At 43.7% G+C, this 24309-nt stretch overlaps 2 protein-coding genes across 4 annotated transcripts in view; both read right to left on the bottom strand.

Moving 5' to 3' along the window:
* Positions 1-6534, bottom strand: part of epc1a (enhancer of polycomb homolog 1 a) — a 29280-nt gene extending 22746 nt beyond the window's left edge. Inside the window, exons 1-2 of one of the 2 annotated variants that reach the window (XM_084341064.1) lie at positions 6255-6534; positions 5355-5487 (exon numbers count right to left, since the gene is read on the bottom strand). Coding sequence is in view for 1 of the 2 variants with exons in the window: in XM_084341063.1 (XP_084197189.1) it covers positions 2474-2626 (153 nt within the window). In the remaining variant the exon portion in view is untranslated. Of the gene's footprint in view, positions 1-2473; positions 2959-5354; positions 5488-6254 lie in introns of those variants that run through there. The other variant, XM_084341063.1, reaches the window with a different exon arrangement.
* Positions 6535-7002: 468 nt separating this feature from the next.
* On the bottom strand, positions 7003-20776 carry LOC311249378 (integrin beta-1-A-like). 2 transcript variants are annotated; one of them, XM_084340381.1, is made up of 16 exons: positions 20705-20776; positions 20445-20508; positions 18806-18897; positions 17288-17510; positions 15849-16019; positions 15261-15505; positions 14687-14842; positions 12484-12579; positions 11537-11626; positions 11291-11431; positions 10939-11144; positions 10606-10847; positions 10314-10536; positions 10013-10239; positions 8409-8575; positions 7003-8129 (listed from the first exon to the last, which is right to left on the bottom strand). In XM_084340381.1, exons 2-16 carry the CDS (start codon positions 20506-20508, stop codon positions 8064-8066), a joined length of 2409 nt encoding a protein of 802 aa, XP_084196507.1. In that variant the 5' UTR covers positions 20705-20776; the 3' UTR covers positions 7003-8063. The 2 variants fall into 2 exon arrangements, with proteins under 2 accessions (XP_084196507.1, XP_084196508.1); XM_084340382.1 differs by lacking the exons at positions 18806-18897; positions 20445-20508; positions 20705-20776 and adding an exon at positions 16299-16454 and having other exon boundaries at positions 17288-17378.
* Positions 20777-24309: the final 3533 nt, after the last annotated feature.

Raw genomic sequence — 24309 nt, 5'->3', positions numbered from 1 at the left:
GTCCACAAAGCACTGCAATTAATGCAACAAAACAAAGTACTTTAATCAGCATGTGCATAACCTTAATTTTCATTTTTGCTTTTTCTAAGCACTGCTCGATTATGAATGACAGCAACTTGTGCAAAACAATGTACATACTCGTGATATTTTGTGCATTTACTTTTGTGTCCTTCCTACATTGTCCAGGTGACCCTTGTGACCCTGATGAATCTCTACATATTTAACTACGAGCGCAAATATAACAATTACAAACTCCATGATTAGACGACGGAACAAAATGTTCCTTTTGCCCGCTGTGATAGAAATGTACTAACTTAAATGCATACTGCTGCGACAAACTGCAGTGTAACTGAAGTACAGAGCATTAAAAAAGCCCATATACACAGAGGAACACAAGCAGGTCAAGTGATTTATGGTCTGTAGGACATTGTGCATTCACAGATTATTAGAGATTAAAGTGCCATATTTTCAGTCCAGTTGCAACTACTGATGGCGCACAAATGGTGCTTTTAGACGTTAATTATTTCTGGCAGGTTTGACGCCATGAATGCTGATGAGGCATACACACAAAGGCTCTTATTTTGGTGATTAAAATGAGCCTAGAAAAGAGGTCCATCAGCAAACCGATTCGTCTTATCGGCGACACCAGATGTACTCTTCCTATCTGCAAGACATATACTCCCGACAACAACCTGCCAACAGGTTTACAAAAGATATTCCTCCCTACGTGTGCCCACTCCATTAAAGCTTGCGTCTCATCAAGATCATAATGTGTGCTTACTCCAACAGACATTACTCTGATGCCAGCATGTGGTCACTCGGCGCAGCACAGAAACACTCCATTGTTGCTGGACAGGATGTGGGTCAGGAAGCTAAGCCATGCACAGCCTTGTAGTAAAACTGTCCTCTTTATCTCTTCTGTCACTCTGTTATGTAACGCCGCTGTGTGTATGTGTACAGTAGGTGGGGGAGGGCCGACAGGGGGGCAGGATTTCTGCTGACTTTGCGGGCCCCCGTATGTGCTTTCCTTGTGTTTGTGTCTGCTGAGGCATCCCGGCGGCACAGAGAGGCTTCTCCTGCTGATAAGGTGACTGGGAGAAATTCAGCCACGCGGGGCAGGAGGGGTAATAAACACCAGCTAATGCACCTGCCATTGATGCCTTGTTTACAGGAATAACAACCAGATAACAACACAGTCCATAAATAATACAAATTTAAACGTATTTTGGTCAAAAATATGCAAAAAATGTGCAGACTACAGTTAGAGTCTACTCTATATTGTTGTCAGCAGAAGAAAGTGAACTTAATGGAGTTACCCTATTTGACTTGCTGACAATTCAAAGGCTACATCTGAGCTATATCCAAGCTGACAAGCTGTGCTTCGAACGGGTTAGAGCCATATGGCTTTACATAATCTGTCCACGGGCACAATGCAAATCATTTTCTATCTTTTAATGTGATTTGAATGCGAGTCAAATCTAAAAAACCAACATGCCACGCACAAAAGTAAACAAACTAGAAGGGAGTAACACTGGATCGACAGGTGAAAACAAATATTGTAGTACAGTAAGTGACAATTCAAACATCTAGAGGGTTAAAAAGAAAAAGCTTACAACTCTTATTTGTGGCAACTTAATGGTATTTTCTTATAACCTCAATTCACAGAAAAGTACTAAATTAATGCACTCAACTCAACTGTTTACAACCACAAACTGAAAAAAAGCACACCTTCTTGTCACTTTTCAACAATAAACACATACTTTAAATAATCCAGACTACTATCACCACCATCTATCCACTGAACAAAACAGATGTCATGTTGAAAAAGCATGAATGAAGCCGCCTCTAGCGTCACCATACCATGCATGCCATACCACACTACGCTCCCCCCGTGCTACTGTGTGATTGTATAATGGTTATATGTTGTGATTAAATAGGAAAAGCAGGATCTGTGAGATTTCTGCATTCTCCGCCAAACAGGCGACACCAAGTTGCAGGCAGGGTGCAGCAGCGGCACACATGGCGGAGCCGGAGCTGTCAACACGCAACACCTAGCTGTCAAACCGGGCTTGGGCTGGGGGGGCTCAGTGTCTCCCCCTGGCATTTGTTCACGGAAAGTACACAGCGTCCGAGGCCTATCCCCGCTCGCCTTTACCGAAGAGAAAGTCAACAAAATGGTGGAGCAGATACAGGTCACGTGACTTCTTTGTGCCTTCGGGTGCAAACCGACGTGAAACAAATGGACACAACACGGCTTACGAATAAAATACCAAACCGCCGGGACCTTATCGTGACACCCGCGGCGGAGCGGGGTCGTAATATTCAGGATCCGTCGAGATCCGTCGTGTGCACGGAAAGAGCAGACATGGCGGCCATTTTGCACAAGCTTGCGCAGGCAACATAGTGGCGCCCCTCGGTATGAAAACACCGCCAAAGTGATCCGCCGCCAGTCGGCCGGCAATAAAAAACATACCGATTCCTCCTCTTTTTCCATCCCAGTTGGCATCTGCGGCACTGCCCGGTTGATCGAGGCATATTCGTGCAGGTCAGGCAAATCCTCGCAGCGGAAGACGGGTAGAGGCTTACTAGCATCCAGCGCCCGCGCCCGAAACGACAGTTTACTCATTTTTATATTAAAAGATGCAGCATAAATCTATTCGGTCTGCTAGGAATAACAGCAGTTCTGCCTCGAGTTCTCATGGATGAATCTGTGACGGTCTCCTGGAGTCAGCCGGTCGATTGAGGGCGAGCTCGGGTCCGTAGCAGCGCGAACAGAGCCGGGCAGGCCCGGGTCTCGGTCGCTCTCTGTCGGTCTCTTTTTTTCCTAGGCTCCGCTGTTCCTCCCCGGTTCAATACGCCATGGCCAACATGGCGGACATTACAAACTCATGCAGCTCTCCGCTCGCTCCGAGCGGCCCAACCCCCTCGATCACACAAACAGCCATTCCCACGCAGTTTCGCACGCGTGCGCGCTCGCGAGACCCTTGGGGAACGGAGGGGGGAGGAGGAGGAGGAGGAGGATGAGGGGGGAGAGCACCGACGGTGGGGGCGAGATGCTGGATGCTGATGAAGGGATGTGAACTTCCCAGGCTCGGGATGTTCTCATCCCGGTGCTCGTCAGGCTGATGCTGACGTACGAGAACACATTTATTCTTTATGTTAAAAAAATTAAAATATACATTTATAGCAAAAAAAACACATCAAAACAATAAACAGCTGTCTGCACCGCTGCATTAACACGTTATATGTGTGGGTTAAACTGTAACCCCACCTCAGGCAGGCTGTGCCGGATCACTTTAACCTTTCAAGGACGAACACAATTACAAACTTGTGTCATGTGTTAAAATTAATGTGCAACCAAAAATAGGACACATGTTCCTTCCCATTGCATTCAATTGTTTTGCAAATATCGCCACCGTGTGGTGGGAGCACTCACACACTACACTGTAATTACAAGTTGAATGGCTTCCTCTTAACTCGTAAGACTCCAAGCAGGGTCAGACGAGGATAGAAAAGTGGGGAAACATTCCCGCCTGCACGTCTGTGCTGTCACGATTGCCATTAGTGTTTTGTTTTTTTGATTTTATTTCACATAAATAGAAATACTGTACAAAATAAAAGCCCACAATAAAATGCTGGTGCAATAAATACAAATTTAGTGAAGCTATGTGATGTAAGATTAAGATGAGAAATGTAAAGTTGTATATTTTGGCAACATTTTAGTTGATTTCTTTTAGTTAACAATACTTGAGAACAGTACTGTGTGGCATCTGAAAGTAGAAATTAAGTAATTAATTGATATATATATTTGAAAGGCAGCAAAAACTATACAAGTGCAGCTAGATTGGAATACTGACACCAAAACACTTTAAATTAACAGTCAAGATCTTTGCATGAAATCACTGATGCCCTTCTGTAGTTCTTGACAATGTGTATAACCTTTTTGTTTACCAGAGACAGTATGTACCTGACCATTAACAATGAATGGTATACTGCATTTTGTTTTTCCAAAACTGCTTACATGATGTCACGACCACAAGGAGGACAGATCCGTGGCTTCAAGCCCTCCAAAGCATAAAGTTACACTCCGGCAGACAACGCTGTTTAATTTGCCAGCTGTCACTTTTTGTGATCGAGTGCGGCTTCGTCCCGGTGCAGCTTTGTTTTTCTTGTTCGTACGATGATGTGGAAATCCAGTCTTCTGTCTGCTGTACACAAACAGCTCCAAGGATGGGAAAACACAGGTCCCTCCGCACATGACTGATGTACTGCAATGTTATTCCCATTTGACCATCTGTGAAATGTCTGTTTTTTCATCCGCTGACGACTTTCAACGTGTGGCATGTTTTGACTATAGGACTGCAACTGCCTGGGTGTTTATTTAAATCTCTCCACTCTTGGTTGCCTCACACCGATCATAGGACTCACTAACATCCAGACACAGATCGTGTCAGAAATGCGACCACATTCTGAGTCAACAAACTGATGTGGTTTGTCCCTTCTTTAATATATCAGCCAAAATCTGCTAAACATCTCACTTGTGCTTGATGTTTATGTTTGAATTAAACGTGGCCTAAAGAACAGTGCCTTGGTCACTGTCCAAAAGACACAGAGATATAATCACATGAGTGGAGCAAGTCTTACTCCACTTTTATAGTTTAGTGCTCCTTGTTTTGGATGTAAGAGGTGTCATGCCTAGTTCAAGGACCTATTTATTAAATATATCCAGTAAGAATCAGTATGGAAACTCTAAAGCCCACTCAAGATCAAACCTCCTCCTTGAAGGACAAGAGAAAACGTCATTACAGATGTCTCATGCATTCTCAGGCTTTACAACTGACAACCGTCTTAACTATTTGCACACTACACCCGTCTACACACATACATCGTAGTGATAGACAGCCTGGATGATTAACAGGGCAGATATTCAGCAATTTCTGATTGCAGATAGAATAAATTGATCTAAAAATGCTGTCACCCCTCTGTGGTATCACTCAATGTCCCGCCCACAACACTACCCGATTGGTTACACGTCACAAGTAATAGCCTATCAACATATAATAATTTGAATCTGCAAAGAAACTAGTTACTGAAGTCATCAAATAAATGTAGTGTGCAGATAATAGAAATACTGACAATAAAGTATCTGAAAATACAGTACTAGTTACATTACATCACTGCTCATTCTACATTTTGACACCAATATAATATATTGGTTACAAATACGAGTTATCCATCTCCCTGATTACAGATCATTAGTATCTGTATCGGCCCTGAGAACACCAGAGTTAACAACACAGTGTATGTTTGTGTCACAGCTAAATAGGACGAGAAAGATAAGACATGCAAATAACCTGCGGGGATGGATGAGCGCTCCTGCTGGCATGACTGAATGCTACAGATGTAGGAGGCTGACATGATGATCATCATCATTATCATCATCCATTTGGGAGCAATAGGCACACATCTGTAGTCCATAATGAGGACCTGTGAAGGAGAGAGTGGCAGGGAAGACATCATTAACAGGGTCTGATGCTCAAAATACACATTTAATATGATTTGCTAGCAGCAGAGATGTTGCATTCACTGTCACCTTCTTCATTTTATTATCTACCGGGCATTAATCACAATCATTAGCTGACATATGTGGCATCACTGTGGAGGGAATCTGGAGCATGATTTGACAATAATCTGGAGCACTCCCCCTCTCCAGCACCATCGACTTCACATCTGCTCTCTCTCAATTCAAAATGACGGTTGAGAATTGATTTTCAGAGGCGATTAGCTTCGGATGTGTTTAATAATGTAGAGCAAGTTTTGTTGCCACAACATCACAAGAGTGCACGTTAGTGCGAAGCCTTACATGGAGGAGCAGAGGGGGGGGAAGACGAGGACACGACAGGCAGAAACCGTCTTAGCGTGTGTGGACGACAACGAGGCACCGCTACGAAGCCGAGGCAGCTTTTAACGGGGTTGTGAGTCGTTGTCGAGCCCAGAGATCAGAGACAACAACTGTGTTTGCACAGGGGAGCAGCGACGCCGAGGCTAGCTGACAGGCAGCTAACGGCTAGCTTAGCCCAGTTACCCTGACCCTGCGCCATTTACCCAGCTCGGCTAACAGTTCGCGGACAAGACCCGCCAACACTTTTCGCAAACTAACTTGCCTCCCCCATCGAAAGGCGTCTCTGCCGCTTCCCGAGGAGACAACACGGGGGGGGGGAGGGAAACTAGCTAGAGCCGGAGTTGCAACTTACCTGCTGCTAGCAAAGCCACAGGAGAGGGTGATGATGATGATGATGATGGCAGTTCTTCTTCTGGTTGTCATGCTAGCCCGAATGCTAACGCTGGTTAGCTCCCCTCAGGACGCCTCAGAGGGGGGAGAACAAAAAATGTTTCTTCGTGGTTGGAAAGTGCGTTTAACTCGCTGCCAGAGGAAAAAAGCAGGGGTAGAGAAAGTGGGTATCCTGTCGCAGACGGTAAACTTGGATAGTTCGCTGAGGTTACTTCGACTAAACAAAAAAAAAAAAAGAGAGAAAGAAAAAAGAAAAAGAGCCAAACTGACCACCGAGCCACTTTGCAGGCGAGTTGTGATTGGAGGGTGAATGCCACCAATCACCTGTGGAGAGCTCGGGGAGGATGAGCTCACTGGTGCCCCCGCCCACCCACGAGCAATAATAATAATAATAATAATAATAATAACAATAATAATATATTTTATTGCAGTTCTTTATTTAAAGTATGCATTCAAGAAAGCAGAAGAGAGAGAAAAAAAAAAGGCTACACATAAAAATATAATGACAGCCATTAACAAAATGTTATTTATTTAAGCTTCTCACAAGTGATGAGATGCAACAGCGACAGGGTTGCAGTAGCTGTTATGTAACTGTCTCCAGGGCTGCATGGTCACCTCCCTCCCTCCCTACACCACCGCCTCCCCAACTCTGCCCCCTTCACATGAGTCTTGTCGCAGGGGCTGCATCCCCCCCTCCGCCGCCCCCGCCACAATTTTTTATGATCAGACACAGATGAAAGAGAAATGCTGCATAGTGGAAGCATATGGACTCATTTTCTCTGATGCTCCACCACCACCGCCGCCACCAAATCCCACCTCCCACACTGGCTGTTAAAGCTGCACGCACGCCTGCCCGGTTAACTCTGGGAGTGGAGGAGGCGTCGCTATGATTAATATCGCTTTGCTCAACTCTCCCAGCAAGGTCATCAGCAGCCATCTGTAGGCAGCGGGGAAAAAAAAAACCCTAATATCAATTTAGGTTTGAACATCCCATTGTTTTCTCTGAGCGTACACGATTCAGCCCAGCGCCCTGGCAAAAGTGGCTGGCACGTACACCGGCTGCTCTTTTAAAGTTGTACACTACACTGCGCCACGTCAGGCCTGCGGCGTTTGATGAATTCACAGGTGTCTCTGCTGGAAATGCAAAAGCACGAGCCGAGTGTCACGTTTGTGTCCAAAATAGCTTCTCTTCTCTGACTGAAAACGAAATGTGGAGCTGCTTCATCATTTCCAGCAGGGTGACAGTTGCCTCTCCTCTCATCTAGAGGGCAGTGGAGACCCACGTAAAGAGCCGCGTCTCCACGGGGATTGCAATGCATAATGCAGAATGCTCACCTCGCTATATCTCGCCTTCAGAGACCCAAGTTAAACAGCTGAGACAACCGTCAGCATATATGGCAGACTTTCCTTGCATAAGCCTTACAAAATATCACACTACATAAAATTAGCTTTTGTGGGTTTTAATAAGCTGAGGGCATCGACTCTGCACGTATCCCACAGACAACTAACCTTGTATAGGAAGCAGTTTGTGGGATGCTGCGTGAATATGTGCACGTGCAGAGCATGCGGAGAAGGGGAAGGGTTGGAGACCGGCGGTCCGGGGATGCATATTGTGATCAGAGGGGAAGTCAGACATCAACACCCGTTTCCCCACTCCTGAGCCAAACAAGTTGGACCGACTGCTGACAGCAGTTCAGATGAAGGATGTTGTTTCATTGTGCTTCACAACAGGGATCCTGATTGAAAAGTAGATCCCTTTCCGTGGCTGCTATCACTGTTCTTTATACTTGGGGTTGACAGTTGTCGTGATGGCGCTCCTGTAGATGGGGTTGTCCCTCTGCAGTAAATAAGAAACGAGTGTCATCATACATGGTTATTGTCAGGCATCCGATTTGTGTCACGTTACTGCTGATAAACTGACGGTGTTGGTGATTAAACTCCCTTTTCTGTCTTTCCCCCGTTTCCTCTCTGCCATGTTTACCAGAATTCCCTTGTTTTACACTGTTAGTTGTCAAAAATGTCCCCAACGGCAAAGTCACCAAGGCAAATTCTGACATTTGTTGTGCAGCCTCTGACCGGCTGACAGAAAAGGGTTTTGTTTTGGGGCAGGGCTCACCCTGTTCCAGCGCCTCTGCTCCAGCTCTCTCTGGAAGTGGGCGAACTCCCTGCGGTCATGGATGCTGGTGAGTAGTTTCCATAGCAGCAACAGAGCCACACCTAGCACCACAACAGAGGCTGATAGCGCCGCGGTGATCAGAATCACGTTCGGACCTGATGGGCATTCTTGAGAAAAACAGGAGAAAAGGCGCGGCTCCTTATCAGAAACAGACTGTCGATACTCATCCCAGAAGCGCATGTCGTGTTGAATTAGTTCACTTGATAAATATCACGCTGGCGAGTGCAAGGCGCTAACTTGATGGAAAGAAAGTGGATTGAAATACACAGACAACTTGGAGAAGATCACTGCACATGATATGATAATGACAACCAATCAAATCAGTGTTTGTGTTTTTACTCAGCTTGTTACATTGTGTGCAAAAATTGGCCATTTCAAGGGGTTTAAAGGATAAGTTCGCCCAAAAATGCTAAATGTAGTCATCATATACTCACCTTGAAGTGATGCAAAGTCAGGTGAAGTTTCGTAGTCAACAGAACATTTTTTTAGAGTTTCTCCTAAACAATTGAAGTAGATGGGGACTTGTTTTAAAACGAAAAAAATAAAATAAAATTGAAAATAAACATAAAATGGCTCCATACAGCTTGTCCGGCGTAATCTAAGTCTCTGGAAGTCTGGAGATCCAAAATTGATTTGAAAGGAGCTGAAATCTTTACTTTAGCTGCTAAGCTAAACGTGTTAGCATGGGTGTACAAGCTCAACTGCACATTGAGGGTGTAAACACTGATAAAATCAATTTGATATCTTACAAGTTTGTCAGTCTTTTTTTGGGTTTGGCTCGTCTTTGTGTCTTTGTTGGGATTGTTCTTATATGGTTATTTGTAAAACAAAGAATATGTTTGTTTATATGATATTTGGAAAATTACAAATAAAGAGTTAAAAAAAAAAATAAAAATCAATTTGATATCTCTTTCTGAGACTTGGATTACACCATACCTTTTTTTCTTTTTCAGTTGTTTTTTTACATTGTACAGCTACTTCAGTCGTTCAGGAGAATGCTGCAATGATGTTCTGCTGTGAAGCTCCAGAAATGTTTCTACAAAACTTTACTTGACCTTCCATCAGCACGGGCGTGAGTAGATAATGACTGAATGTTCATGTTTGGGTGAACTGTTCCTTTAATGTAATAGACAAGCTTAATTCTTTATTATGATATACAGACAGGCATTAAAAATGCAATATGTAAGAATTTAAGTCAAAAACATTCAAAAGTCGACTAAAATTATCAACAGAATGAGAAAAAATAAAGGTTTTATCTACTGAAGTTAGCATGCTAACCAGCTAGCCCCGTCCCTTGTCCAAAGCTCCTGTGCTAGCCGTGTAAACACTCCTCCAGTGCTCCGAGCTCCCAGTCTGGACTGCTAGCTACACTGCTAAATAGCTAACGGCAGCTACAGTTAGCAGGAGTTACTCTAGTGAAATCTTCTGCCCCTTTCTGTTGTGAGTATGAATGGGTCAATTCTTACATATTGCACCTTTAAAATAATCCCTCAGATCTGCTTAAACTGACAGGAGGAAGAAAACAGAAAATCAGGTCTGCTTACCCCGCTCAAGAGCAACATGAACATCTTCTTTTTGTCCAGTCCTAAGCAGGAAGTGCACTCTGCAGCCCTCTGTGTCCACTTCCATACACCTGTGAAGGCCTGGAGAGGGGGGCACTCTTGCCAACACACCTGCCTGACCTACCAGAGTGAGGTTCAGGTGAACGCACCTCGTCTCACACTCCTTTGGATTCAAGCCCAGTGAGAAGGCTCTGCACAGGACGCACTCTCTGTGGAATAAACCATCACTGTGAGCAGGAAATACACAAACTAAAAACACATGTTACCTGAGAGATCACTGTACCTGTGCAAGGTGCAGACGCTGGGGCAGGAAGGGCAAAGCTCACAGGTCGGGCCTTGGAAGCGGTTGTCGTGGCAAATACAGGCGCCGCAGTGACAGTCCCCTCTGCCCGAACAAATCTGTTTGTCCTGAGAGAGACAAGACTCCGAGCTGAGAGGGCACTCGCACGCTCGACCACGGAAACCTGGGAGACACTCGCACGCCCCGCAGACGCACCTGCCGTGGCCTGGGAAAGTAAAACATGATTCAAACGTTTTGTTTCAAAATAAAATGTAATGTGCTTTCTGTGTCTTACCTCCACACTGGACTCCTCGGTACTGATCACAGCTGAAGTCACTGCATTCACAGAACTCCCCGTAGTACGCGTGGACGGGCTTTTTGCCGCTCTTACGACAAACACACTTCCCACAAACGCACTCTCCACGTCCGCCGCACACTTCAGATGCATTATCGCGGCGACAAAGGTACGAGTCAAACGCCTCGCTCGACTCCGCTCGGTCGCATTCGCACAGCGTTCCCACTCTCCCCTCTTTACACCTGTAACGCAGCAAGCAAATATCAGCTTGCTTGGAGAACCTGAAATTAGGACTTCTTAGCCAAACTAACACCGTCATGCTGCTTCACCTACCTGCATGCGCCGCACTCCAGAGTGCCGTTGCCATGGCTACACGTAGGACTGTGTGAGACCGCGTCCTTTTGACACGAGCACTCGCATATGGGGCTCAGCAGGACCTCAACCTCTTCACTGTAGCCCTGGGGCTTAATGATAACACGGGGTGGTCTTTGTGCAGCAGGCACGCACAGAGGGGCTGTAATGCTTACATTAAAGCTCACCTAGAGGGGAGGTGAGAATTCCTTCAGCACGATTAAAATGCTCCACTAACGAGGTAATCATAATTAGCATTACCGTCAATGGCCACATGCTAGCAGCGGCACTTACATAACTTACCACACACAGAGCCAGCCACACGACTACACACCTCGTCACCTACGGAGATGTCGGAGCACCTCCTCCCCTGCTCGCCGCGTCTCAGCTTGCGGTCCTTGCAGTGCGAGGTATAAGAGATGCGATAGCCCGCCGGCAGCTTGCTGTTCTCCATAACGACCTCAGAGGTCAGCGCCTGCAGTCAATAGAGCAGTTAACCCCTTAAAGATGAGGAGGTGTCAGCAGGCTACACACATGAGGCTAATGACCTTGGTGGGAAGGGAGCTTCGGCCTCACTTACATTGTACGCTTCGACTATTATCTGCAGGATGTTGTGGGAGTTGTTGGAAAGGGTTCCGACTGCACATTTCGGGAAGACGCTTCTCAGGCCCTGCAGCAAAGCAACAGTATACTCAACATAGATGAATGAATATGTGCTCATTGACAGTCCGCCAACTGATTTATATGCTACTCTTTTCGAGCAACCTCTCCGTGATGGAGGCAGAGACAAACTGAATGGCGGTGTCAAAGCACGGAGGCTGAATTGGTCACGGTCAGCAATCACAGCCTCTGATGGATGAAGGTAGTATATTGGAAAGTGTTTGAATATAATATGAAACCTGAAAAAAAAACTTTTTATTGACGTCAGGATACAGTCTGTTGAAATCCTGTATTTTTCTTATTGTTAACAAATTCTTTAAAAGACCAAAAGCAAAGTGATCGGAGTATTTTCCACTTTGTCAAAGCCTGATATATTGTATTCCTCTGTGCCACTGTTGTCCAAAAACACATCAGTTAACCTCACTGTTGCACTGGTGGTTCCTCATTACAAAGCACTCAGGCACTGTAGTTTACTTTTGAGTCAGTTGAACACACAACGTCCTACGGCTGTGAACGCTCATGAGAGCACCGAATCTGCAGCTGAGATCAGTCTCCAACAAAAACACCATTAATGCCTGTAAGAAGAAGCTTTGCTGAAAAATACAATTCTCTGCCCTTTAAGGAATTTATTTGAAAAATAACATTATTTTTGGTGATTTATTTGCATTTAGTCGACGATAACAAAGTGAAGAATATCACCAGACTTAAAGGTGCACTATGTAAGATTGGGCCAGTACTCTCAGTTAACCAGGGCTAGCTGGTTAGCATGCTAACTTCAATAGATACCTCTGCAACACATTACATATAACACAAAACCACAAACCATGATGTTTTCCTAAATATATATAGAGACAGTCTCTACTGTACCTCATACAAGTGTCTGACTTCTTCGGTGACAGCGAAGATGATCTGGATGTTCTTCTCTCTCAATGTTTCGGCGACGTGAGCCACTGAAGGGTAGTCCTGACAGAGCAGAGTCGGGGCAGATGCAAAATGCAATGCATAACACTCAGGTCAGGATATATATGTGCAATCAGTAGTTAAGCACGCTCTCCTTCTTCCCTCTATCGCTGTCCTCCCCCTTTCCCTCCCATCTAACAACTCTTTCTATTGCTCATTTATTCACTCTCCCTGACAGAATTTCCATTTCCTCCAAATAGATAAATAAGTACCATTCAGAGAGGAGCAACACCCGTGTCTCACACATTCATTTTCAGCCTTGGTCGGTCATTTATCCAGACAGATATAGATTAATAATGTATCTATATTCACTCCACCTGTCGACTATCTGGACTGCAAAGAGGTCAAGACACATAACACTCTCGTGGAGCTAATGAGAAAGCTATATGGGTGTTTAAAACACAGGGACAGAGACATACACTCACAAGCAAAGAAAAAAATAGACACATACACGTTCGAGCACCGCCCAGCAAGCCATCTATACACAAACACAGTGAGATTGAGAGATGAAAGCTTCGGTTGGGATTACTCCACAAACACTCCAGCTGTTTCCCATCAGGGTGCGCCTGTCAGCATCTTCTTTACCCAGGGAGCTGTGCTGTTGATTCTGACCTTTAAATCACTGTCTTTGACTTCAGTCTGCAGCAGCCCGGACCTCTATTTCACTGCTAGGATTGCAGACGGGAATCAATTTAGCACGCGCTGCAATATCTGGTCCATAGCATAAACAATGTATGCTCCTCAGGACCACAGCTACCCGATGCTACACACAGGGCGAAAACATACACACACTGCTGTGATGGCTTGTTCTGCTGAGCTGAAGCTTTGGACTTTGTGTATATGAGAATGAGACGTGACATTAATCCATTTTTTACACAAGGGAGACCATTTGAAACTGACAGATAGGAAGTGAGGGCAGAAAGTAAGTGAATACCTGCTGACAGAAAGAATAACATCGTTATCCCATTGAACGCAGTGCATACAGCTCGTGTTTGGTTTCTTCAGAAATCTCTCGATCTTGATCTTAAACTTCTAGATGCTCAACTTCTTCTTAAGCTAGCTGCTAACATTGTTTGTCTGCTGTTTGGTGCCTCACAAGTAGCCTAGCATGTTGGGTTTTTCTAAGGTTTTCTGACCAAATTAGCTGCCTGCTAGAGCTATTGGTTAAAAAGAGCTAAAACTTAACATTGCTGTCAATATGCCATAAAACCTAAACAATAAGCTAGATATGGGGCTGTTTATAACCTCAGTTAGCTTCTACCGAGGCTACTTGGTATGCTAAAGATGAGTTTTGCCAATTTTAGACCTTTTTTAAAAAACATTTTTTACATTTCCATTTAAATTAACTTTAAAGAACATACAGACTTCTTGGGGCTTTCTAGAAATACGTGCTTCACAAGGTATTCGGGGAAAAAGAAGGCAATTTCTACCAAAAACTGATAGATGTTCAACTTTTTTTAAGTTGCTAACGTTGTTTGTCCTCTCTTTGGTGCCTGACAAGTAGCCTAGCATGTTGGGTTTTTTCTAAGGCTTTCTGACCAAAACAGCTGCCTGCTAGAGCTGGCATAGTGGTTGATAAGAGAGGTAAAACTTAACCATGCAGTAAATGTGCCATAAAACCAATCAGTGAGCTAAATACAGGGCTGGGTATCAAACCTTAGTAAGCTAGGCTACTCGCTAGGCTACTTGAGTGAGTTTTGTGAACTTAAATGCTACCTTTGCTAGCAAGAGTAGTGAAATATTAGTATTATTGGCATCATCTTTCATCAGTTAGCCTGATTGAATAATAATTTTGCCAATTTTTGACAGTAGTTTACCAAGGATAGATAGCCTACAACATTTAAATTAACTTTAAAATAAACTTAGACCTCTTTCTTGCGTTTCATAGGCCATAACTTAAGTATATTAGTATAGTCTCGTCTCAGTGCCTCTCTCCGCTCCGCTAACAGAGAGCAACAGAAACTAACAATAGTTTCGAAATGGAGTCCGCTAAGATAAACTAACGAGCAGCTTCCAGGGCAACACATTAGGCACACAGAGCCCCTTTAATATCATATAAAAAATATTGCTAAAAGGGGCTTTAAAAACCTGTCGTGGCTTAAGACCAAACCTGGGAATTTCCTTTGGTGTACACATTTTTATGCAAGTGACACTTTCCATCATTGGGAAGCACAATGCCGCCCAGTTTGCCGTCTCCGGCAAAGTGGAAGCCAGCATCAGTGGAAAACACCAGCAGACGAGTCACATTCCTCCAGCCGATCTGCTCCTGCAAGTGGAGAACATCAAACAGTCAATGAACCACCAATTGGCAGCAAATCGAGCGCCGTGACTGATGTAAGTATTTCTGACAGGCTGTGGGAAAAGAATTACCTTTCTGCTTTTGTATGTAATCAAATGACTCAGGATGAGTAATACGTTATGGCTTCCTGCTCCATGGGAGCGAAATCGTTCAAACCAGCTGTTATAAAATTATTAACGTCAAATTTTCATATTTTAGACGTCATGACGAGTTTCAAACACAACCCCAAACTGACTGGTGTAGTCTCCCAAAGGAAGCTTAGTATTCTGAAATACCCTTCTCATCTATTGTCTGCAGTCTTTCCACTTCCTCCACATAACGCCCACCCAAACACAAACAACAATCTTTATATTGCAGTCCTCCCTGCTGGGCTTCCTTGCATTACCTCACAAACGGCGACCTGCATCAGAGCATCCAGCCCTCCCTCTGGGAAATCCAAGTTACCAGAGATCCGCTGGCCCCCGACTAGCTCTGCGAAGAGGCTTCCGTTGGCAGTGAGGCTCAGGATGTGATGGTAGGTGAAGGGGGGAGTGCAGGGCCAGGGCTCAGTCCTCTTACAGGGGTTTCTGAGCATGTCCTTCGCTGTGCTGATGTACGGCATCACGGTCTTGTCCACAAATGCTCCGAAGCCTTTAGGAGTGGCAACGAATGGAGGGGAGTGAGAAGCGGCGTAAAGTTTTGAGAGGTGATTTTGTGACTGAAGGGTGGAAAATGAATAACTAATGCCCTCCCTTCTCTCAAAAGCTACCAGTTGTCCTTGAGCAAAGCACTTAATCCCCAATCGCTCCAGTGGTGCTGCTCAGTGGCCAGTAGTAAGATTATGATTGTACCGGGCAGCTCCCAGGTGTGTAACTGAGCGAATGTGACACAAGGGTATTCCATAAAAAAGGTGTGTGGAGGTATAAAAAGTTAAGAAAAATGATGTGAGCCTACACTGCAGGTGAGGAGGAAATGGAAATAGAGGCGGACGAACCCATTCTGAAGTCCCTCGTAGTGTTCCTCATCTCTTCCATGAGGTCAGCCCCCAACTTCTTGACGCTGGGGAGGTCGTCCTCCATGGAGAAGGACAGATCCATCAGGTAGTACAGGTCTATGGGGTAGTCGTCCACACGCTTGAACTTCACCTCAAAGCTCTGGGGTTCACCTACAAATGAGAAATGTGGGAATTGTGTTGGAAGGATGAATCCACATCCGTAATATTCAGGACATTCGGAGGTGTTATTGACTTGAAAGAGATCAACTGCCAAAAACGACGTGACGCACCAGCGACAGGCGAACCAGACCTTTGTCGCAGGCACGCAGTTTGGTTAGGTTTAGGTTAACATTGTAGTTTGGCTTAAAATAGCTACATTATGTACGTAACATCAGTTACATTACGTAACATCACATAATTAAACTATATTAGTCAGTTAAAATAACTCACCGTTGATTTTTGCTTTCACACAGGACATAAACAGTGGTTTCCTGGGTGACAGTCCTGTCCCTGAACTCCTCCCTATGTGGACTTGGCGCTCTTTATACTACTTTGCCTTACTTCCTCCTTTGCCGCTGAAATAATTACTACAGCCACTAGAGGTCGCTGTCGAACAAGAGACATAAATATGGGTCGAAATAATTTGCCTTTCAGAGTCCACCTATATGGTTGTTATTCAGCCGAGATGATGAGACTGAGTCGCAACTGTAGAAATAAGTTTATTCATTCATGTAGTCTATAATGGAGACATACATAGAAGCAGAGAGAAGTGGTGCCACTCAGCCTTCATTTTCCCGGAAGACTTCGTCCCTGTTGGCTACTGTATTGCATAATGAACGAGAGGTTTAAAGGGAACCAGTCTAAACAGATGGTGTCATTATTCTATACCTTTACATTAGAATAGAAATGTACTTCATATTGATAATTTAAAGCAACAAAACTTGCCTAAAATGTGGAGAAAAAGAAACATTTACAAATGTTTCTGGGGGCTGGGGGGTTGCTGGGGGCCACACTAGTTGCCACTACCACAGTTTTCACAGGTAAAATCCAGATCCAGGCCAGACTGAAATTAAAATCCATCTAATAAAAATGCCATGTGTGTCGTTTATTTAAATTTTTATGTGAGTCACAGCCTGCTCATGATGACTGTGTAGTAGCTCCACGTTTCCCCCAAAGCCCAGCGCTTCTGTTCGCAATCAGCACCTTTTTATTTCTGTGCCGCTGTCAGAAACTGAGCGAACTCTAAGAACCGTGTCCTTCACTTGACTGAGGTCTGCAGGAAATTTCACTATAATTACGGTAAAAAGACTTTGGCATACCCCTGTGAGCTCAATGAGACAAAGATCTGAATATGGAAGGTGTCTCCTTGATGAAATAATAATAAAAAACCTCAGTAGAAAATGTAGTTGTTAGGCTGTTTGTACATATTTTCCACCCACCTGGCCGGAGATTCAGCAGGACGGTCTGAGGCTGGAGCTGGGTGACTTGTCCGTGCTGCTGTTGGCGTCTTTGTTCTTTGGGGTGGAGGGTGATCTTCCGGTTTTTCAGAAGGACGGTGGAGCCTCTGGGGTCCTCCAGGCGATCAGAAGGACAGCCCCTCTGCAGCAGGGCCCTGGCTGTGTCACAGCGCTCCCATATGTGCTGGCCCAAATCTAAAAAACTCTTCACACAGGTGAGCACAACCCCTTATATAAACACTCTCCACAGAAGATGAGCTAACATGAAATATATTTAGCTATAGTGAGAACAGTAATTAGCATAAATACATATCACTGATGCAGTCAGTGTCAGTTGTACAGAGAGAGAAGGGGATAATGACGAGCAGCATGTGTGTGTTTTTCTCTCTGTGCTCATCAGTATGCAAATAAATGTAATTAAAAACGACACGTAAGTTCAACACACCCATATATGATGGCACACATCATCTATTGCTTTTACAGTGTTAATGTTGGAACAACAAACATCAAGCTTACGTGATTGTTGAACGCAACATGTACTGTAAATAACATGAAAAGGGTCAGATTTATATTATATCATCTGTGTTACTAACACAGCAGGTAAACATGGATTTCAAGGGTTTAGATTTTTACAGCTACATTTTCACAACTTTGAAAGTATATGTATATAGATAATTATCCTTTATGATAATCCTTTGTTTATTATATTGAGGAGTGAAACTGCCAAAATCAATAAAAAGGCTCAATATGCCTTTAATGCACCAATAATACATACATACATACCACTACTACTATTACTACTACTACCACTATTACTACTACTACTACTAGAAATAACATTAGCAATATAGAAATTAATAAGTAAAAAAAACTGAATTTAATGAAAAAAGTAGCCTAAATAGATAGGGGAATAAACACAAAGCAAATTAAAACACAAATATCAATTTATGTTACATTTTTATAAATTATTAATGCCGACATTTATTTTGAACATTATTTTATGTACCTTCAGCGGCATATTCATCTATTTTGTGTGCCATTTATTTCTTTGTTCATCACTTTTTGGTCTTTGCTGGCTCAGTCCTCGATAAAAGTATTTTTAAAAACTCGGTTGAATTCTCCATTTTCGCCACAGTTTCATTGTTGTCACAGCAGAAAAGCTCATAATAACTATAATTAGTCAATTCTTTTCAGTCGATGAACTTTAAACCCTCCATTGATAACTTTGCAAACTTTCCAAAATGCCAATTTTTCCATTTTTAAGGTCAAATTCTTCAACAGAAATGTAATTTAAATGGTCAAATAAATTACCGGTCGGGGCCTTTGAACAAAGGATTAACTCACAAAGCGTTCGTGGCCTCTACCAATAAGCATCGCTTTGATAAAAGAACGGAACCGGCGCATTTAAAAGCTTCCTCGCGGTCCCGAACAGCGCACAGGGTTGCGTTAACGGTGAGCCCATCGAAGAGGAAGTCAGAGTGTGTTTCTGAGGTCACTCACCTCCTCAGCACACCAAGCACAGTGTGGCCCCGCTGCCAGACACTCTGCACAGCTCCTGACCCCCTGACTTTGGCATTCGTGATCTGAATGGTCTGCAGGTGGAACAGAAGCCAGAAAAAAAGTTGGACTCTCCGGCTGCATTAATGTTCGTACAGTACTTGTGCTGGTGAAGTTCTCCTCTCACCTCCTGGTTCGGTACGTAAGGGTTCACTTTGGCAGCTCAGGGATGAAACTCTAGTTTTTGTTTTTCTTACATTTTTTCGTTCCCTTACCATCGGGATGGTAATTGGGATGCAAAAAGCACAAAACTATCAATCATTAATGTTACTTTTTGGTGTCGGTTGCATAGCAACAGTGCACTCACAATTTACCACTTGAAAACCATCTTGTACTTGACTTTCTATATCAGAAAAACCATCTAAAAAATTCCATTTGAAGGCAGCCTGTGATATGAAACGTACTGCTGGCAGTCTGGAGGCTGACCAGGCACACTGGACATACACATGTAGGCTACACCACCTAATTCTCATGCAGATACACACTTTTTAAGTTGAGTTGAGTGTTTTTTTAACAAGTTTTACTACATTTGATGAGAAATATCGTACTTTTGACTCTGCTGCATTTCTATGAAGGTTCCAGTAGCTTATTACTTTGAAGCATAGCTTTGAAGTCGGCCTATGAGTGTTCTTTTATTTTCTAAAAATGCAATAAGCCGTACGTTGTGTTCGTCATAGAGAAAACAATCAGAGCGAACGACTCCATCTGCACCTGTAAGTCAGGTTCAAAGTGATTGCTGCGTTTGTTTCCAATTCAATTTGAACTTGGCGGGCGATCATGATGATTGACAGCTCCACGGCCGTGCCCGAGGTGGACGTTTGAGACTTTTGAAATGAAGAAACATTCGTACTGTTTTAAATATTCACTCTGTTGATCGTGCACAAACTTCACAGTGCCTAATTTGCAACCTGAAGGCACAAAGCTAAGGTGTGAGGTAATCATCAGGTTGGAGGCGAAGGTAACGTTCCTGTAGTCAATTCTTAAGTCCCACATTTAACCTAGTATTGTAGGACTTGTTCATGGTATTTGCTGTTGATATTCGCCTCAGTAACTGTTTGCGATGTTAGCTAGTGACTCAGCTTAGCTACCATGGCTCTTTTCTGATCGTCATCTCTGATTGTTTTTACATTTTTAATCGGTTAAATTCTCTACGGCGATTCATCGATTAATGATTAATCATCCCAAGTCGAAAGGCAACAACATCTGTCTGCCAGCAGCTGTAAAATTCACTCATCCACGTGTTATATTTCATTTGTTTAAAGCATAAAAAAAAGCTGAGGCGTATAAATGAAAGGTTGCGATTCTACCGAGGGGTAAAATAAACGTATCATTGCAGCCCAACCTGTTTCATTTAGCTGCACTGCCTGACAGAGTTGAATACATGTCCACCTGCCGTCCCCTCACGTCTCTACGCTGCATTTCAAACAGAGCCGCTCAGCCCCGAGGAGATGACAAGCGCACATTTTAAGTGGCAAACAACTGGTGGGATCCAGGCTACAATCTAAATGAGAAATTCTGAGTAGGAAGAATAATGAGACGGTTTACTTTTATTGCATCCTCAATGAGGAAAGTATTGACCCACCTTGTGTTCCTGTGGCGTCGTATCTGCAGCACAATAACAGGACAGCGGCAAATAGCGGGCTCATCTGGAAAAGAAAAAAAGCAGGAAAGCAATTTACTGACTGAAAACGTCGGCCATTCTTTCCCCTCCAATCATTAAGGTGAAGTGCAGTTGTAATTGCTGTTTAAAGAAAATAATCTCCACACAGAGCAGCTCACAAAAGGCATAATATTTGATCCAAGGGGTTTTAAGTTTATACAATACAAATAAGAAGCACTTACTTTGAACCATTCAGCTGTGTAGAGACACTCATGAAGGGAAGAGTGGGGGTATCTATCCTCAAGGGTGGGGGAGGGACCAGATGGTTCCCCCATACATCCTGTACAGCACATGAGCTGGGGGGGGGACTCCACCAGCGCTCCCTCCTCCTCCCGTTATCCTCCTTCTCAGAGCAGCCACAAGTGGATCTGCCAGCTTATGTTTCAGGGTCCTGAGCAGCAAATGATCTCTTCAAGTAAGGCCAAAGATAAAGCGAATAAGTCCTGGGTTTTTCTGCTGAGAAAAGCTGAGGAAAAGAGGAAAAGACACTTTCTGTCACACTCATCCTCACGCGGCGCAGGGTTGGTGTTAGAGAGCAAACGCTATCTCCCGCAATTTTCCCCCCGCGCTCTCGCTTGTCTCGATTGTTTGGCCCTTGCTGACCACTGTATGAGATGAAAGTCCATACTGGAAGATACTGACCCAGCTGGACACGGGCTAAATGAGTTTTGTGGGGTTGTGTGTGGTTTTTTTTCTGCTCTGAAATCCACCTTACCTATGCAGAAGCTTGGGAGTTTTCCCCCTTCTGGTAAGAGCCTTTTAAACCCCACGCGGTGAGATCCACCGTCCTGCAGCACGAGGTGTCAAACAAATAAAATTGAAAGCCGAGCCACGGCTAATGGCCGATTTGTTTGCATCCATCTGGTGGGATTGCAGTTTTATCCCACAGAGGAGTCCGTTCCCAGGGTTGTGTGGAAATAAACTGCCCAGTGATCACATAGCAGCACAGACTAAAATAATAGAGGGATTATCTGCAGCACTGGAAGTAAATATGCAATGTATTTCTTCAAGATCAAGCAGCTTTCACTGCCCACTCCAAACAAACTGTAACTGCAGGAGACAATGGAATTAGTCAGTGTGCAGAAAACGGGACGGACAATGCAGTCGGAGCGACAGTTGGCTTGTTATTCCCTTTTGGAAGATAATGGCAATGAGACTGGAATGATAATAGTTATGGGAAGAACAAAAAGACCACTTTCCATTATTGCCGACTCCTGCTTGGTTTAATTCAATTCACATTTCTTTATCGGGCTGGCGAGCGGAGTTTTGTTTGCAGAAAGAGTTTCACATAAAAATGCAGAACAGATCGCGTCTTCCTCCGCCGTGCAGCCAAACACCATTCGATAAGGCCAGATACGGACTCAATTGCACTACACAGTTCAAACAATTCAGCGAAAAAAAATACGAGGTTTTCTCACGGCCACATCAGGCCATGTCATTGTATGTGAGAGAAAGTCACCGTGACTCATTTTTAAAAGCAAGAATACGGAGACAGCAGACCAATCCAAAGAGATTTTCCTCTCCCCACACTAACATCCCACTCTCAGGCTGTTGATCTCTCCGTATTTCTGCTCGCTGACACGTTACTTCCAAAATGCACCAGCCGCTCTCGTCTCCTTCCCAGAGGGACATTGATCTCAGGTCACTGAGTATGGGCAGCCATTGAAAGGCATTAACAACTCTCCAATGCACCCTGCTGGAGAAATAATGCATGAGCCTCTTCCAAATGACATCATCCATATTCACAGTTTAGAGAGACACCGCATAGATTCTTGTTGTGTCTTTGAGATAAAAGTGTTGTTCGTAGTGGTAACAAACTGGAGACCCAACTCAAGGTCCACTTGCTGGCTTTTTCTGTTGCTTTCAGCCACATACTGTATCATGGTCTTCACCGGGAGATGAGCAGACTGAGTGAAAAGCTTCTGAAAGCTCCAGAAAATCTATCAAGTTTCACCGTTTCCAATGTCAAGCATGAGAGCCACGACCTAATCCAGAGGTTTCCAACACATTTTGCAGTCTTGCAGCAAAAGCAAGTAAGTGGACCTTGAGTCAAGATGTGTTTTATCGAACCAGAAAACTTGGCTGAAACTTCAACCAGAATAAAATGTTGGCATTTTACATGTCTCTGACCCACAGATATGTTCAAAGACGGACAGAACCAGGTAAGCCTAAACACGGTCCTTTTCCCGAACCCTAACCAGGTGGTCAGCACAGCGTGTCAGAACATAAAATTCAAAATTGTGGCAAAAGAAATGTTGCAACATAAAGAAGATTAAAAGTTTCAGCATGTCCGTGGTTTGCAGAGATGTTCATTGGCATATAACATACGTGGAAAACGCCGTGGTTGGGGTAACGGAGAGTATGCTGCCAAGCCAGTGACCACAGTTCAAGACTGCGTTTCAACATTTGTAAGCGTGAGAGAGACTTTGGGACGATTTGTGTTTGTGGCGACCAAAACAGGTACTTTAAGGCAAAACATGATCTTTTCATCACCCTGACCAAGAATTTTTTGTGCCTAAATCTAACCAGAGCAGAAGCACAGCATTGTCACAGCAGAGAACATAGAATAGAAAACTGAACCCTAAAGAAATGTCAAGTGGTAAGATCTTGAGAGGTGGTATGAAGTTAGTAAAAAAGCAAGAAAGTGGACCTTGAGTTTCGACATTTTTAATCAAACTATTGAAAATTTGTCTGAAAGTTTTGGAAAAACCTAACGTGGACCTCGAGTGAAGATATTTTTGTTAAACTACCATTTTTAAAAGTCAGTCAGACCACAGCTTTGTCTGAAGCTTTTGTAGTCGTCCTCTGGTGACCTTGAGTTATACTATTTTCCATTTGTTTTACCATTAATCGTTATGACAGTAGTGGCCCCACAACACATTTAGTTAATTGGCTGAATTCATTGAATCATTTGTTTGCGCTTGTGGCTCAAAAACATTCAAGAACAGCACAAGAAAATTAAAGTGAAAGTCTTATTTCCCTCTTGGACATGAGCTACCTTTGGGGTTAGCAGAAGCTTGAAAAATGACAGAGTTGTGTTTCGTTTTTTGCAAAAATAAACAACCTACACCTTCTCTCATAGAAACTTGATTGCACTGAACATCAGTAGAGAAGGCGGAGAAATGTTCAATGCTCTTTGATTAAAACACTACATTTATTAGTCGCTTCTTAAAAGTTGTGTTTACATTTTTTGGTTCATTTCTTCCACTGCTCCTTCTGCTCAAATCCATCCTGCCTCCAGATGTTGTATATCCTCGCATGTAGATTCAACTCACCACAGTGCAATACATGACTTACCATCTGCGACCAAACGCATTAATCACGAATGATTAGAACCAAACAGGGAAACAAATCCACCATATATAATGCGTTGTATTGCTAAACAAGATTAAACTTCATTGGTAATTATGTTTTGCATCCTACTTGCAGTTTAATGAACTTTCAGAACTTTCCCCCCTCTCGATGCATGCTTGCATTACCATTTTAATTTAAAAACTTCTCACTGGAGAAACGGGTAATTTGAAATTTTTTGAAAACGGTGTTGTTTACGGCTTACATAATGTTTGGGGGAAGAGAGGAGAGCTCTTTAAAACCCGGAGCCTCATTTTAACTTGATAGAGGCCTGTCACACAATATCTGGCTTGTGCTTTCAGTGGTTGTGGGTGCTGCTATGTAGGAGGACTGACAACAAAAGGAAAAGACTACAGCACATTTGCTCATTCCTGCCTCGGAAATGTTGAAAAATGTAAATCTGGCGGTGGTGAGTTCAAATTCTATTTAAAAACAG

Source organism: Pagrus pagrus (genome assembly GCF_965226575.1).
Source record: "Pagrus pagrus genome assembly, chromosome: 20".
Taxonomy (NCBI): Eukaryota; Metazoa; Chordata; class Actinopteri; order Spariformes; family Sparidae; genus Pagrus; species Pagrus pagrus.
The sequence above is the reverse complement of the archived record's forward strand: the minus strand, read 5'-3'. Positions and strand labels throughout refer to the sequence as shown.

Coding starts and splice junctions, on each gene's coding strand:
- LOC311249378 (XM_084340381.1), bottom strand. CDS start 20,508: ATGAGCCCGCTATTTGCCGCTGTCCTGTTATTGTGCTGCAGATACGAC. Junction 11,432..11,536: donor TAATAGTCGAAGCGTACAAT/GTAAGTGAGGCC, acceptor TATTGACTGCAG/GCGCTGACCTCTGAGGTCGT. Junction 10,537..10,605: donor CCGAGGAGTCCAGTGTGGAG/GTAAGACACAGA, acceptor TTACTTTCCCAG/GCCACGGCAGGTGCGTCTGC.